We start from the raw sequence: 15,208 nt of genomic DNA on the forward strand, positions 1-15,208 counted from the left end.
AGTTGAACCTTGTGGATCCTGAGCTCAGGAGCCTTAAAAAGATAATTTATTTTCTGTGTTTATTTCCTTTTATTCAAGTAGGAGCAAAATTATATTTAGTGAATTCAACTTTACAATCTTATGTAAATGTGAAAAATAAATTAGCTCCATTTGCAGGATTCAAAGTGAGTTAAAATTGTAATTCTCTTTATTTATGCTGTTTGCTATTACATGGAAGAATATAGGAGGAAAATATGTTTAGCAGCAAAAATAAAGTTTAATCGGTATGACTGATAAAAGGGAATATTACTAGCAACAGTAATAGTAATATTGCCTTTTACCATCATTATCAACTTATCAACTGTATATTCTAATCAATATTACTATTTAACCAGGAAAATAAGTTTTTTTTAATTTTCTTTTGCGTTGTTTTCAACAACCACTGGGGGGCGCAAATCACTAAATCTTCAACCTTCTCTCATTGAAAATTTTATCTCAAGATTTTCCTCTAAAATACATATAATATTTTTTCAAATTCACATTCCGCGCCACTAGGATAAAATAAATTATTATAAAATATTAATGTAAAGCTACGTGTGCTTCGGCAGCGGCGGAAACGTTTGTCGGAACAATTCCACTTCCTGTCCGTTCACGCGTTCTGTTGAACTTCCGTTTCGCAGCAGCAACGAGTTAGAGTAGCTGGTTGGAATATCGTTTTCATTTTTCTTCTGTCGGCTCGTTTATCGTTGACCAGGCAATCATGTCTAGTCACGAAGCCGCCAACATGAAGCTTCCACCGATCCAGTCCACGGCCGGTGCCGTTCCCATCCGGAACGAGAAAGGTGAGCTTTTGTTGGTTAGCTATTTAGCTACATTAGCATAAGCTAATGTCACTGTTGGCACACAATACACGAAATGAGCAAGTTACAGTGTTAGAACTGGTTTAATAAAGACGTAATGTTAGATAAGTTGTTATCAAGAGCAAAATTTTATGTCTTAAATTTGAGCATCTTGATTTTAGGCCTTAGAAAGTGTTAATATGTCTAGATTTTAGTCCGGTGCCGGTGGCTGCAAACAGGCCGGCCAATTATTTTGTGGTCAGGATGGATGTTAAACACACGTCTGATGTTATTTCTGAGTGTAAAGTTTAGAATTTGCTCATTTAAATATTTACTTTATGTTTTTATTTGGTATTTTAAGGTGTTACGTCCTTTGTTTATTTTTTGCTCTTTAGGTATCTAATTATTCAGATGATGTCAGGCACCTTATTAATCTATCAGGTGTCCAGGTAGCCCCAAAAATATCAAGAAAAACCACCAAAAATTGTTTAACATCTCCACTATGAGTTTCCTCTTGGTTCTGTTAAGTAGATTAAAAATGTTTGACTGAAGTCTGTTGTTAATTCCTGTTATGAAGTTTACTGTTTTCTGTGTAAGACATGTGTATGTCTAGTAATGTTTCAGGTCTAAAAACACAGACACAAGCTGACTAACTTATATTACAACTTTATTAATTAAGTGTGATGTTAGAACTTAAATAAACTGGATTTGCTTTATTTTAATCATGTTTTGTGTCATTTTATATTTGTTTTCAATTGAGATCCTATCTTTGTTCTGCTCTAACATCAAGGTTTGGTTTTATATGCTGTTTTTATTTGTGCAAGTCAATTAGATGATGCGATTGACATCACAAAATAAATGTTAGTAAACCTTCACAGCTGTTGAGGGAAAAGTGTAAGATTTGAGTTTTGTTGATTTTAAAGTTGTACAAACTGATGCATTTATGCACCAATAATTTAAAGCCCCAAATTATTGTTGTTGATTTTAAATTCTTGAGATTTTTCACTGTGGTGCAAAGGAGGCAGAAAGAAGTGAAGGGAATCGGTAGTCATGTGGTTGAAGATTGGATCAATGCTGAACAGTCTGTAGTTGGTTTCTGATCTCTAACTGTGGATGTCTGACAGCAGAAACGATGACTTCTGACTGTATTCGGATGAACTTAATGTCAGCCGTTCTGTTGATGTGCGTCACGCAGGTGAGCTCACCATGGAGAAGGTGAAGGTGAAGCGCTATGTGTCCGGTAAGCGTCCTGACTACGCCCCCATGGAGTCTTCAGACGAGGAAGACGAGGAGTTCAAGTTTGTGAAGAAGGGGGTGGAGGCGGAGCCGGAGGTGGAGCCACAGGAGGAGGACGTCTCCGACCCGCGTCTCCGGCGTCTGCTCAACCGGACCTCCGAGGATGTGGAGGAGAGGTACCGCCCCGGCGCTCAGCTGTAACTCAAACTACCGGTGAATTCTGCAGAGTGAAGACGTTTCTCACACGTTGGTTCTCAGGTTAGCGAGGCACAGGCAGATCGTTGAGCCTGAAGTTGTGGCCGAGAGCAGCGAGGACTCGGATGAGGGAACGTGGCATCCTGAGCACGAAGACAGCAGCGAGGAGGAAGAGGAGGAGGAGGAAGAAGTGGATGATGAGGTTAGCATTACACAAACACCTCTGGGTTTTTAATCCTTTTCATCACGTTGGGTCAAATTCTCACCGTCTGATCTTCGTTCTGCAGGAAATTGAGCGGCGCCGAGCGATGATGCGCCAGCGAGCGATGGAGCGGAAGAACGAGGAAATGGAGGTGATGGAGGTGGAGGAGGAGGTGAAGTCGGGGGAGGAGTCCGAGTCGGAGTCAGAATACGAGGAATACACAGACAGCGAGGACGAGGCGGAGCCGCGACTCAAACCGGTCTTCATCCGCAAGTAAGAACTCTGAAAACTGCAAAAACCAAACCTTCCCAAGCGTGTTGGTCCAGGTTCTGGTGCAAATGTCTCAGAAATATAAAATAAAAACTAACTTACAAGAACCTTTTTCAGGAAGGTGTAGGAGCTTCATCTAATAATTCCTTAATATTGATGGAAAAGTTCTAGTCCCACTGGTAGATTATAACTAAACATTTTCTCATGTTCTAAGTGAAATAATCTGTCAGTGGAACTAGAACTTTTTTTATCAATATTATTTACTTAAATCAAGCTCCTAAATGTTGCTGAAAAGTTACCTGTAAGTTAGTTTTGTCATATTTGAAGTAAAGAAAGTTATGTGCAAAATAATTTACATTTTGTTTCAGCAGTGTAAAGACATTTCCGGAAATAAATGCATCAGTAATTTATCAGTATTTTTGTTTCTAATACAAATGTTTGATATTCTGTTGATGTAAACAAAAAACACAACTTTGTAATTGCGATGTTTCCATTAAATAAGAAAGGAAATTAGAATCACATGTGAATAAGTTTGTTGACAAGATGAGTCATTAGAAAACATGCAGCATCCTCCTCATCCAGCCACTTCCTGTTGTTTCTGCCAGTAGCAACGTTCAGTTGTTGATCATGTGACTCATGATGGCAAAAAGTGTTTCAACACAGACACAAAAGAACCTCATCAAAATGCAAAAACTTTATCGAAATATGTGAGATTTTTATCAAAGTGATGTGTTTCACTTGTGTTACTTAAACGGAAGTAAAATTACTCAAATTGTTGAAATTATTCTGAACATTTGGTTGAATATCAGGAAGTAATGAGTCCATAACTTGTCAAACTGACTGGTGGACAGGAAGGACAGAATCACGGTGGCGGAGCGCGAAGCCGAGGAGCTGAAGCAGAGGGAGCTGGAGGCCGAGGCCAAGCGGCAGGCGGAGGAGCGCCGCCGCTACACCCTCAAGATCGTCGAGGAGGAGGCCAAGAAGGAGTTCGAGGAGAACCGGCGCACGCTGGCCGCTCTGGAAGCGCTGGACACGGACGGAGAGAACGAGGAGGAGGAGTACGAGTCCTGGAAGGTCCGAGAGCTGAAGCGCATCAAGAGGGACAGAGAGGCACGAGAAACGTGAGTAAACGGATCTGATGGAGTCGGTGAGACGCAGAGCAGGGTGGTGATTGGGTCTGTCTTCAGGATGGAGAAGGAGAAGGCCGAGATCGACCGATTCCACAACCTGACGGAGGAGGAGCGGCGGGCGGAGCTCCGGAACAGCGGCAAGGTCGTCACCAACAAGGCCCAGAAGGGCAAATACAAGTTCCTGCAGAAGTACTACCACCGAGGAGCGTTCTTCATGGTGAGCATGAGTTAGCTATTTATTAATATTAGCAATAGTTTATCAATACTTTCAACCGGCCCTTTAACGACATTCGTGATCTTGATGTGAACCAAAATGAAAATGAATTTTTATACTCCTGTTCTAGACTTAAACATCCCAAGACATTTTGTTTTTCTGTTTTTTTAACTATAACATACTTTAGTTTTGAAGAGATATAAATCTTAAAACATTAGTTTTTTTGTTTTAACGTTATATAAAAGTCGTTAAAACAAGATCTTTCTTCTGAATTTATTTCCAAACTCCAGCAGTTAGGTGCTTCCGTAGCTTTTAGCTCAAAATCTGAAACTTTTCTTAAAGGAGCAGTATCATGTCAAATCAATTTCCATTATGTCATTTTATTCCCTCATCAAATACACACCTGAAGTTTTGCTTAGACTCTGTTATGCATGTTTAAGAAATCCTTTAATCTCCATGGCAACCATTCAGCTGTGCAAAAACGCCTGGTTGGACCTAGCCCCGCCTTCAAGGTGCAGCTCCTCCTCGAAGCTGCAGTTTCCAAGCTTCCGGCACACAAAGCAACCCGTTCAGCTCCTTCAGACTAGCCAGCAGATATTAGCAAACACCTGGTGGAGCCGCACATCAACTGATCTCATTATAGGAGCTTTTCAGAGCAATGCTAGCAGAAACGTTGTTAAAGGGTTAATAGAGGAGCCATGTTGTGATGATTTCATTCATGAAGGTGGAGTTTAAGAAAGAGCAGGAGTTTTTTAAAGAGACAGAGGCCCAATTTCATTGGCGCTGTGTTTTTCATTGCCGGTCTTGTCCACTAGGTGGCAGCGTAGACACACCTGTTGTGGTTTTTTGTTCTAAACTTTTGCTCTCCTTCCCAGAATGAGGAGGAGGATGTGTATAAGAGAGATTTCAGCGCTCCTACTCTGGAGGATCACTTCAACAAAACCATCCTACCCAAAGTCATGCAGGTGAGATTCGCTTGCATACCAGGAATTTACTGTCCAGGTTCGGTGTCTTATTTTCTGACCGTTTTCGAACCAACCAGGTGAAAAACTTTGGCCGGTCGGGTCGCACCAAGTACACCCACCTGGTGGACCAGGACACGACGTCGTTCGACTCGGCCTGGGCTCAGGAAAGCGCTCAGAACAGCAAGTTCTTCAAGCAGAAGGCGGCCGGCGTGAGGGACGTGTTCGATCGGCCCACCGTGAAGAAGAGGAAGACCTAAGATGATCCTGGTGAGCGCTGAAGGGAAGCCTGTGAGGTCCAATCCTTCTCCAAGCACATGAACTGATCGTCCTACTTTGTTTCAGCTGGAATAATCGGCCTATAAGTCTAAAGAAGCAGCTGGATTTGTGTAACTTTGTAAATAACCTACCAGTTTACTTTTTGTGGAGTCTGTAAAAGTACAGCTATTTGAATTAAACACGCTTGTTTTTACACAATAATGAATTTTTATTTGAAAAACAACAAAAAAACAAAACTGGAGGCTTTGTGTGGGATCAGCTCCACTGGATTGATCCGGTGAGCTGAGGTGGGGAGAATCAGTCCAGTGTGAGAATGTTCAGTTGGTCAGAGTCACCAGAGCTTCCACCACGTTCCCCATGTGTTCCCTCAGGCTGCGCTCCGCCATCGACCGCGAGATCTCCATCTCCGACATCTGCACGACAAAAAACAACGAAGGTTACAATCCCAAACACAAGCAACACACTGGATTAGATATTAATTAAAACAAAGTGTTGCTGTGTGATTCTTGCTGAAAGAAGATCCTTATGTTTCCTTTGCATTCATAAAAAGATCATTTTTACAGTTTTGACCCATTTGAAGTTGTAAGTGTAAGCGGGGCTGCACAGTGGCGCAGTTGGTAGAGCTGTTGCCTTGCAGCAAGAAGGTTCTGGGTTCGATTCCCGGCCTGGGGTCTTTCTGCATGGAGTCTGCATGTTCTCCCTGTGCATGGTGGGTTTTCTCCGGGTACTCCGGTTTCCTCCCACAGTCCAAAAACATGACTGTCAGGTTAATTGGCCTCTCCAAATTGTCCCTAGGTGTGTGTGTGCATGGTTGTGTGCCCTGTGTGTCTCTGTGTTGCCCTGCGACAGACTGGCGACCTGTCCTCTCGCCCGAAACGTTGGCTGGAGATGGGCACCAGCACCTCCTGACCCCACTGAGGGAAAAAGGGTGCAAGAAAATGGATGGATGGATGGCATTTGTGTTTGCCGCTGGTTTACTTCTATTGGAAACACGTACAATTCATTCTGTGCAAAAACTAATATATGCAGGTTTCATTTAATTCAAAAGAACTCGAAGTTTTAAATTCGAGTTAAACCTGCAGAAAAACGGCTGGGAAGCTGGAAACATCATGCCTGTTAAGAAGCCAAGGCTTGCTACCGGAGCAGGTAGCCTGACTAATTAGCCAGATATCAACTCATTAAGCTCAGTGTAATAAAAATGAGTTCAGACAAATGCAAACTGCTACGAACTTCAGTGGTTTATGCTACTTTTCTTTTACTGCAACAGTAGGAACAATATTAGTCAAAAAATCTGATCATTATGCATCTTGTTCATAAGAATTTTGGTGCGAAACAAAAGAGAAAAAAAAACTGCAACCAAGATATTTATTACTTAACGTTGTACATTGAGACGTCAAAATTCACCTCATCAAATCAAGGACTGATAGACGATGCATGTGCAGCTATAAAATGTTCATCTTAGTGTACCTGGAAAATGAAAACTTATTAACGGAAGTTATTTTTTGTCAGTAATTATTACGACATTATGCATAAAATGCAGAGTTTTAAGTATGCAGGTCCAGATCACACAAACATCAAACCCAATATTCTGTCCGTGTCTAAAAACAAATTCAATTGAAACACCTACAGCTAACTATTGACTGATTATATGCGGTACAATCTTAACAGAAAAATGAAAACTACTTACAATCAACTCAACATCCTCTTTCTTGATGGTGACTTTAGCCAGCTCTTTTTCTCTGACAATAAACAGAACGATAATTCATCTCCAAAGCAAATTAACGTGGATTTTTCCTGAATCCTCAGGATAAAACAGAAAATAGGTGATATCAACACTAATCTTACCTCTCCTGCTTGGCTTTCTGTTCTCTGGATCTTCTGTCTCCAATCACCGACATCGCCTGAAACAGCAGCAGTTACTGTTTATTTGGTTTGACGTGAACCAGTCGGCATCAAAGAAAATTATTGTATTTCAACACTAACACACATGTTTATTTTCTGACGTTTTTTTTCCTACAGCTCTTTAATCCACTTCTGCCTCATTTAATTGGCTACCATTCATTTAAAGCTGCAGTAACAGCTAATTAATGCTCTCAGTCCCACTTTTTTATTTAATTTTCTATTCTTTTAGAATTCATGCAAAACAAAATGCGTAATATATGACATATTTAGTAAAAAAAAGATACAGGTGTAAATATTTAAAGTGTACTCGATACACTTTAAAAATAAATTTTAAAACTTTACCTGGCGTAACACTAGACTTAACAAAGCTACATTTAACTTTAGCTTAGAAACATCCAGCTAATTAACATTAAATGTCGGATGATAACACATTTAAAATCTTTTAACGGTCCTTTTTAAAAAAAAACTTTATAGAGATTTTAAAGCGAGCTTTTTTTTAAGAACCGCTGACAAACAAACCGGGCTCTTCGGTTAGCAGCAGCCGCTCCAGCCGCATGTTTCTGGGTCGGCCCGTCGGCTACGGCCCGCAGGTCTCACCGTTTCCAGGTCCGAACTGGAGATTTCTTTTTCCTCCGCGTAGTCCGTGACTCGCTCCAAATCTGCGGCTCCGCTGTCATGTTTCCGAGGCTTTTCCACGGGCTTCCCGGTGCAGTTTTCCTCGGCTTCCAGGTCCAAATCAACGTCTCCCTCCGCTGCCATGTTGGATAGTTAGCCGGGTCAAAAAGAAAGGTTCCGCTACGCGTCGGAGAGAAAACGTGGTTACACCGGAAGTACGTTTCTAATTCATTTAAAACTAAGCTTTTTGAGTGTAAAAAAAAAAATGTAAACAGAAAATATAAACGACCATATGAAGAGCAATTTAAAAAGGATTATTTTTCCTGTAAACACTTTTGATTAAAGTTAAGATTGTTTATGATGTAAAGCTGATTGTAAATAAGGCCAAAACTACCTTCTTTCTGCATAATTACTACATTTGGACCGAAATAAATGTATTCATCACAGGACTGAACCAGATACTCTTGTTGCAAGGTAGCAGTGCAAGCCGCTGACTAAAATCCAGAAAAGTTTAAGTTGATAAATGTCTGAGTTAAGAGGATAATGAAGAGCTAGACATCAAAAAATTTATTAAAAAACGTTTTGTTTGCCAAAACTTGTGTCTTGTGCTGCTAAGGCCTCATTTTTAGCATCACAACACACTCCAGAGACCTACAGCATCTCCACAAAACCCCTGCAGCAGAAAAGTCTTTCGGTTTTTTGCATGTCCTCCATAAACTTGAAGAATGTTTAGTTTGGCATTGTTGTGAAAGAGAGACAACAAAGGATATAAGCAAAAACAGTAATAAAAAGACAACAGCATGGTTTTTATGAATGTCAGTACCAAAGTGATTTCTCTCAAATGTGCTCACTGAGGTGAACCCAATTCTTCTGAACAGAAAAAAAATCAAGCACCAAGTTGCAAATGAAAGACAACAGAAATGTTGAAGTGGTTGGAAACTGTCCTTCTGCTGATGGAGTAGACGATAGCTGGATAAGAGGAAGGGAGACCGTCTTGTGCTGTGCTTTTAGGTTTCCGGATGTGCTTGGAGATGCCAAACCAGACTGGTTGTTTCATCAACCCCCTGAAAAAGAGACATGTTTTAATTAAAGAGGAAAATGCTTTATGACCGTTTTCTATGGTTATCCAGAAGGGTCAACAAAATGCAAATATTATATAACAAGAAAAGGTTGTTGTGGTTCGTTGTGCCTTTTTTCTTGTTTTTGCTGAACCTTGTGGCTTTTCCTTGTGGCGTTGTTGCTTTTATTGTTGTATTGTGCCAATTGTATTGTAGCTGCATTGTGGTTTTGTTGTTTCATTGTGATGTTTGCATTTTGTCAACCCTTTTGGTTCACCATGGTTATCAATCTAAGAGCACAGTAAAAATCAAGGTTGTTACCATAGTAAAATTCTGGACAAAGTCAACTGGTCAAAAGAAATTAGCATTAAAAAGTCATGAATAACAGAATAAAAAATACCTGGTGCCTCATTGAACTGAAGTGGCGCTCCAAGCAGTCCTGGCTGCCATCCTGGGAGGAGAAGCATCACTGATATGGAAAATGCTCCAGCATCATCAGCAGCAGGGTATCAGTGATGAACTCCACGACAGGCAAGGTTTTTATTTTTCTTTTTATATATAAATTAATGCTTAAAATAATACTGAGTCACTTAAAATAATAACTATAAAGTCAGATGAGAATTATCAAGGTGTATTACACCTAAATGTTCACCAAGTTCATATCGTCCTGACATCTCATGATAAGTCAAGCCTTTGTTTTAGTTCTTCGTTTATGAGGTTCTTCCCCTTCAGATCCTCCACTAGAACGTGCAACGCATTCTTTGCTCTCCGTTCCCGATCCTTGGCGTTCCTCATTTCTCTTTCCAGACTCTCGACTCTTTCCAAGGCCTCGCAGAGTTTTACCTTCAGATCACCCAACGATGGAGGCAGTGCATAGGAGTGGTCCTAGTAAGACACAAGGATCAGTGACGGCAACACGACCACCAGACACAGACAGGCAGTGACCACTGATTGTGAGGGTTAATAAAGAAGAAATGCTCAGAACTCACCAAGTCAGGACAGGGTGGAGGTTCTTGTTTTGGTGGAGGCGGGGCACTGGCCACTTCCTGGCTCTTTTCTTTCTTGGGTAAAGCCTTGGTTGTTTTAGCTGCCCGTCGCTGATTTGAAACACAAAATACTCAAAAGAATTTTGCTAAACTAATTGAAAACATTTTCAACCCTTAAAGCCAACTGATGCACCCACCTTTTTTGGAGGGGTAGAAAAACTGAAGATTGAAGGAACAACTCCCTCTCTGAGTCGGACAGTCTGTCCCGTCCTGTCAAAGTCCTCCTTTTTAAAGTGTTCACTGCAGAGCCTGGTAGATGTGTTGGGAGAGAAGCCCTTCCTCCTGACGGCTTTCACCCATCGTTTTCTCAGGTTTGTTTCTTTTGGGAACCTATCGAGTGTTTAAAAATACTGTTAAACAGCTAACACCAAAACCTATACAGTTTTTAATCAATGAATCAGGGTTTCACGAATCACAATCTCTGTTTTATACGCATAAGGTAGTTATGTTACGGTTTGAGCTGAGCATATACTCAATTCAACTTTAAAAGTACTTTATATGAAAAAACTATAAATAAAAGTCCAGAAAAAGAACAAGTCAGAGGTAACATAACAGCGTTAATGTCAGATATAAGATAGTGAAGTCTTAAAAGTAATCCTTGTTTGAGTTTCAATAACTGACCAAATGTTTCACAATAACAAATTGTATCATTGTATATTCAAATTGTTTAGTTGTAGTTTTTGAAGTGTACACAATTTAATGTGGACTTAGATTTTAAAACGTTGCTCTTGATGCTATGTTTTCTAGAATCTACGACCGGTGTAGAATGGTTATCTCTAGGTTTAAAAAGCCAGATCCCATGAAAAGTTACAAACCCCCTGCCCCCCACCGCATCCATCCCCCAAGAAATTCTTAAAATCTCCATTTCATAAGTTTTTAGGCATTGAGTAAAGGTTCTACCAATTGCAGACTGTGTGTTGTAGAATGTGCAATTATTATACGACATTTAAGTCTAGGTTTGACCATTTTAAATATATTATATTTCGATCTAAAGCGCAACGAAGCTAGTCCAGAATCGTTAAATGCAGCGGAATAGCCCTTTTTCTGAAGCTAAGAAGGATGCTAACTTCAGTGTCGTCCAGGACAGCTGGTTAGTTCAGGGCTATCTAGTTCAAACTGGCACATAGATTTATTTCTCTAAAAGCTCAGTTTTCATAGACGGCATCAAAGACAGCGCCAGCTTCTCGATAAAATCAAAAGATGAGTAGAACATTTTGGAATTTGAGCGCGGAAGTTGACACTTTTGTTCATGACGTCAACCCATCAAAAGAGTCCAAACACGGTGATTATTCAGCCTCACCTGTGAAAGGTGACGCCCGAGGTTCTGGTCTGGACCGTACAGCGCTTTGTACAATCCAACGCAGCACACGAATGAGGCATCTTGCTCGAAAAAGTTTAAAATATCAGAGCTAAGAGCTCTTCTCGAGGTTCTCCACAGCTGCAAGGCCACTCACAATATGGCGGGGTCGCTTACGTAGAAGAAGAGAGCTCCGCGGGGGAAACGGAAACACGTGATCTGTCATTTCCGTTCATTTCAAAGTAGAAAATACAAAAAAAACAACAAAAACTTTACATTAAAACTTAAAATTTATATTAAAACAGTAAATTTAGTACATGTTATGTGTCAGAGGGCTTAGAAAATAATAATAATAAAAAAAATAAATGAATTTTAAAAACAAATTGACCAAAAGGGCACTTGGGGGCAAGGAGCAAAAGGGGAAGGCGCTCAAGCCCACTAGAGCCAACAAAACCTTAAAAGAAAAGTATTAAGGAATTATTTACTAATGGAAAGTGTATCAAGATATCTCTAGTAGAAACTAGACAAAAAAAAGTACAACTGTGTTTTCTATACGACAATATAAAACCGAATAATTACCACTTTTCCAACCATTTTAGTTTAATAATGGACATTAAAAATGGACAGAAAAAGGTGAATATATGATATTTGGTGAAAATTGTAAGTTTGTTCATTTGAAATAGTCCAAAACTATTCAAATGTGCAAGGAGTCATCTACCACGGACACTGAAAATAATTTTATGAAAGTAATTTTCCCGCAAAGAATTAAATTTTTTTTTAAGTTAATCTAAAAAGGTTTTAATTTTCTGAGCTTGAAAAGTAAAGAGAATAAATTCAGAAATTTTGAGATTCGCTTCAGAAATTTTCCAGGAAGGAAATTTCTGGGTTTCAGAAGTGAAAAACTTTTTGCCTGAGGAAACTTTAATCTCAAATTTTCTTAAATTTTTCTTGCAAATTTTCTATTAAAAATGCAAAATTAGTTTGTGAGTTTTTTAGTTTGTTTGTTTTACTTGAACAACATTTTTATGAAATCTAATGATCCAAAGAGCTTCGGACTGTTGTCATATTAAAATAAAAACAGACAATTGTTTTTCATTTTGTTGGCCAATTTTTCACCTTGAAATCATTCATAAAAGCAAAAGTTGATTGAGCAGAAATAGAAAAGTGTATCAAACTACTGTCCTGCAGGACCGTGAGAAACTTGTGGATGAAGAACTAAAGCAGACCAAACATTTGAACAATGACCTAATCTGCAAATATGAACACCAAGTTTCTGGATTGGAAAGAGAAGTGAGGACATATCGGCAGAAGCTAAACGATGTGAACGACGCCAGCTTAAAGAGAACAAAAAAGAATATTCAGCTCCTTAAAAAGCTGAGAGCAGAGAAAGAGCAAATATATCAAGAGATGTCAGAAAAGATCAAATTCCTACAAGACCGTGAGAAACATTTGGAAGAAGACCTGAAGCAGAGCAAACTTTCGTACAATGCAGTACATTTGCAAGTATGAGAGCCAGGTTTCAGGTCTGAAAAGAGACGTAGATACATACCGGCAGAAGGTGAACGATGAGAGAGACGCCAACCTCAAAACAAGGAATGAGAACCTTCAGCTCATTAAAAACCTAAGAGCTGAGAAGGAGGAGCTCTCTCAAAAACTGTCGAGAGAGAAAACAGTTATGCAAAAGATGGAGAAGCTGCTGCAAAGTGACCTTGATCAGCTTCACGTTTCATACGATGAGCTACAAACTAAGTACAACAAAGACATCTTGGGATTACAGCAGCAGCGTGAAACATCTTTGCAGAAGTTGAACAAGAGGAAATGGCTCTTACTAACATCGAAATGAAACAAAAGCTTGTCCGTGAGTTACACCAAAGGTTTTCTACTATGCTGCACCAGCAGTTTTCTACCTTGAGCTCCAGGTCATTGAGCAGAGAAAAGCTTTTCTGCAGAAGTCAGAGGAGGACGTGGCGCTGATAGACAGCATGAGAACAACAAATGCCGTCCTCCTTGACAACTCAGCCAAAGAGATTCAATTCCTGCAAGAGAAGGAAAGAGAGACTCAGGCTGAGTTGGAGACGTTCAAAGCTTTGTACCAGGAGCTAAAGAGCCGGTATGAATCTGAAGTCACTGCTGGGAAACAGGCTGGCAAAAACCAGCAGGAGATCATGGAAGAGATGGAAAGAGCAAAAGAAGATCGGATGCCTGAAACTCTCAGAACCGAAACAGAAGATTTCCAAGAGGAGGAGGAAAACTTTGAGATCCATTTCAGCCGGTTCAGAGCTATAGGCCTAAGTCAGAAAGTTTCTTCAGAGGACGATCTCTCAGCAAGACGCCTTTCCAGGTTGTTCCTCAAATCTGGAATCTGCAGAAGAAACAGAGATCCCTGCAGAAACCATCCTGGAGGATTTGGATAACACTCAAACCCTCCAGGATGGAAAAAAGAAAAAATCCAAAAATTCAATTTGGAAAAGAGTCAGAAACTTCTTCCGACTGAAGAAGTCAAAAAAACAACAAAAGAGAGAAGAGTGTCGAGATCAGGCCTAAGAATAATTTGAATTGTGAACGGGGCGCCGTGCGACGCTCCGTCAGGACGACATTTGAAAAGTCAAAGTCCGCCCCCCCCCTCCCCCCACCGACTGACAAAGTAGAAAAAAGTAGAAAATGTAGAAAAAAGATCCCTTCCCAACCCAATTGGAAAAAACATGGGCAGCACGGTGGTGCAGCGGTTAGCATTGCGCCTTCACAGAGATGATCTGTGTGGAGTTTGCATGTTCTCCCTGTGTTTGCGTGGGTTTTCTCCGGGTACTCCGGTTTCCCCCCACATCTCCCAAAACATGTGGGTCAGGTCAGTTGGTCGCTGTAAATTGCCCCCAAAAGAAACTCCAGCTTGAATTAGCCAAACCTTTTCCCTTTTCCCTTCACTGTTCTAGCGGCAGACGGTTCGATGCCCCGACACACAGCTCAATGGTTATGCCAACGTATTGATTGAAGAATTTAAATTCTTCTGGTAATTATAATTATTTCTGTTTATTTTCACTGTACTTGTGCTTTTATGGTTTGTCCTTTAGTTTTGCCTTTTCTACTCACTTTTTTGTATTGAATTGCTCTGAATTGCAACTGGTTATACAGTTTAAATCTGTATTTTAAAACAGATTAGCAAAAGGATCATGCAGTGGCTTTTTCAGGGTGGTTGTGGCTCTGTGGTAGAGTGGTCGTCTTGTGACCAGAAGGTTGTAAGTTCGATTCCAGCTTCCTCAGCCACATGCTGAGTTGCCCCAGAGTGGGGCACTTAGCACCAAGCTGCCCCAAACAAAAAAGTGCAATTTAACATGAAAAACTGTAGGAAAGGGAAAAAAGAAGAATAATCCATCAAAGTATGAAAACAGAGAATTTAATGAGAAATCATTTCTATTTCAGGAAGAAATCGATTCTTAGATGAATACTTTGTAATAAATATAAAGCTTTTGTGTTGCTGAGCTTATGAGTCGTCTGCAGACAACTTTATTCTCCTTTATTCACACACACAAACACACACACACACACACACACACACACAAATCCCCTCCATGGGCTTCCACCTTAACGTGGTGGTGGGGTTTGAGTGTCCCAGTGATCCTAGGAGTTGTGCTGCTGGGGCTTCATGCCTCCCAATGCAGACGGTTCCAGGTGAGGAACCAGACCAAGTGCAGCCCAAAGATCCCTGATGATGAATACGACTGTTTACATTCAAACCAGATCTGCAGGGACTTTATTGTCACAATTTGCATTTTTGTCGTTTTGCAAGTGTAACAAACAAACCTTCAAATAATGTAATGTCTTTTGAAGAAGTGACAAAACAAAAACGAAAACAATATATATATATATATATATATATATATATATATATATATATATATATATATATATATATATATATATATATATATATTTATTTATTATTTATTCCAAAACCTTCATCCTTCATGTTTTTGGTTGAAGTTAATT

The 15,208-nt window shown here is 40.0% G+C and overlaps 3 protein-coding genes across 3 annotated transcripts; 1 reads left to right on the top strand and 2 right to left on the bottom strand.

Moving 5' to 3' along the window:
- The first annotated feature begins 617 nt into the window (after positions 1-617).
- Positions 618-5,507, top strand: mfap1 (microfibril associated protein 1). Its single transcript, XM_008406035.3, has 8 exons — positions 618-821; positions 2,014-2,230; positions 2,313-2,451; positions 2,537-2,724; positions 3,573-3,842; positions 3,909-4,068; positions 4,941-5,030; positions 5,108-5,507. Exons 1-8 carry the CDS (start codon positions 740-742, stop codon positions 5,285-5,287), a joined length of 1,326 nt encoding a protein of 441 aa, XP_008404257.1. The 5' UTR covers positions 618-739; the 3' UTR covers positions 5,288-5,507.
- hypk (huntingtin interacting protein K) lies at positions 5,491-8,009 on the bottom strand. The gene is made up of 4 exons (XM_008406034.3): positions 7,806-8,009; positions 7,152-7,207; positions 6,994-7,045; positions 5,491-5,719 (listed from the first exon to the last, which is right to left on the bottom strand). The coding sequence occupies exons 1-4, from the start codon at positions 7,965-7,967 to the stop codon at positions 5,624-5,626; spliced, it is 366 nt and encodes a 121-aa protein (XP_008404256.1). The 5' UTR covers positions 7,968-8,009; the 3' UTR covers positions 5,491-5,623.
- A 366-nt stretch (positions 8,010-8,375) lies between these two features.
- On the bottom strand, positions 8,376-11,440 carry LOC103462964 (THAP domain-containing protein 6-like). The gene is made up of 5 exons (XM_008406036.3): positions 11,228-11,440; positions 10,065-10,257; positions 9,871-9,978; positions 9,282-9,766; positions 8,376-8,887 (listed from the first exon to the last, which is right to left on the bottom strand). Exons 1-4 carry the CDS (start codon positions 11,305-11,307, stop codon positions 9,557-9,559), a joined length of 591 nt encoding a protein of 196 aa, XP_008404258.1. The 5' UTR covers positions 11,308-11,440; the 3' UTR covers positions 8,376-8,887; positions 9,282-9,556.
- Positions 11,441-15,208: the final 3,768 nt, after the last annotated feature.

The sequence above is a fragment of the Poecilia reticulata genome, chromosome 3 (assembly GCF_904066995.2).
Source record: "Poecilia reticulata chromosome 3, P_reticulata-male-v2, whole genome shotgun sequence".
NCBI lineage: Eukaryota > Metazoa > Chordata > Actinopteri > Cyprinodontiformes > Poeciliidae > Poecilia > Poecilia reticulata.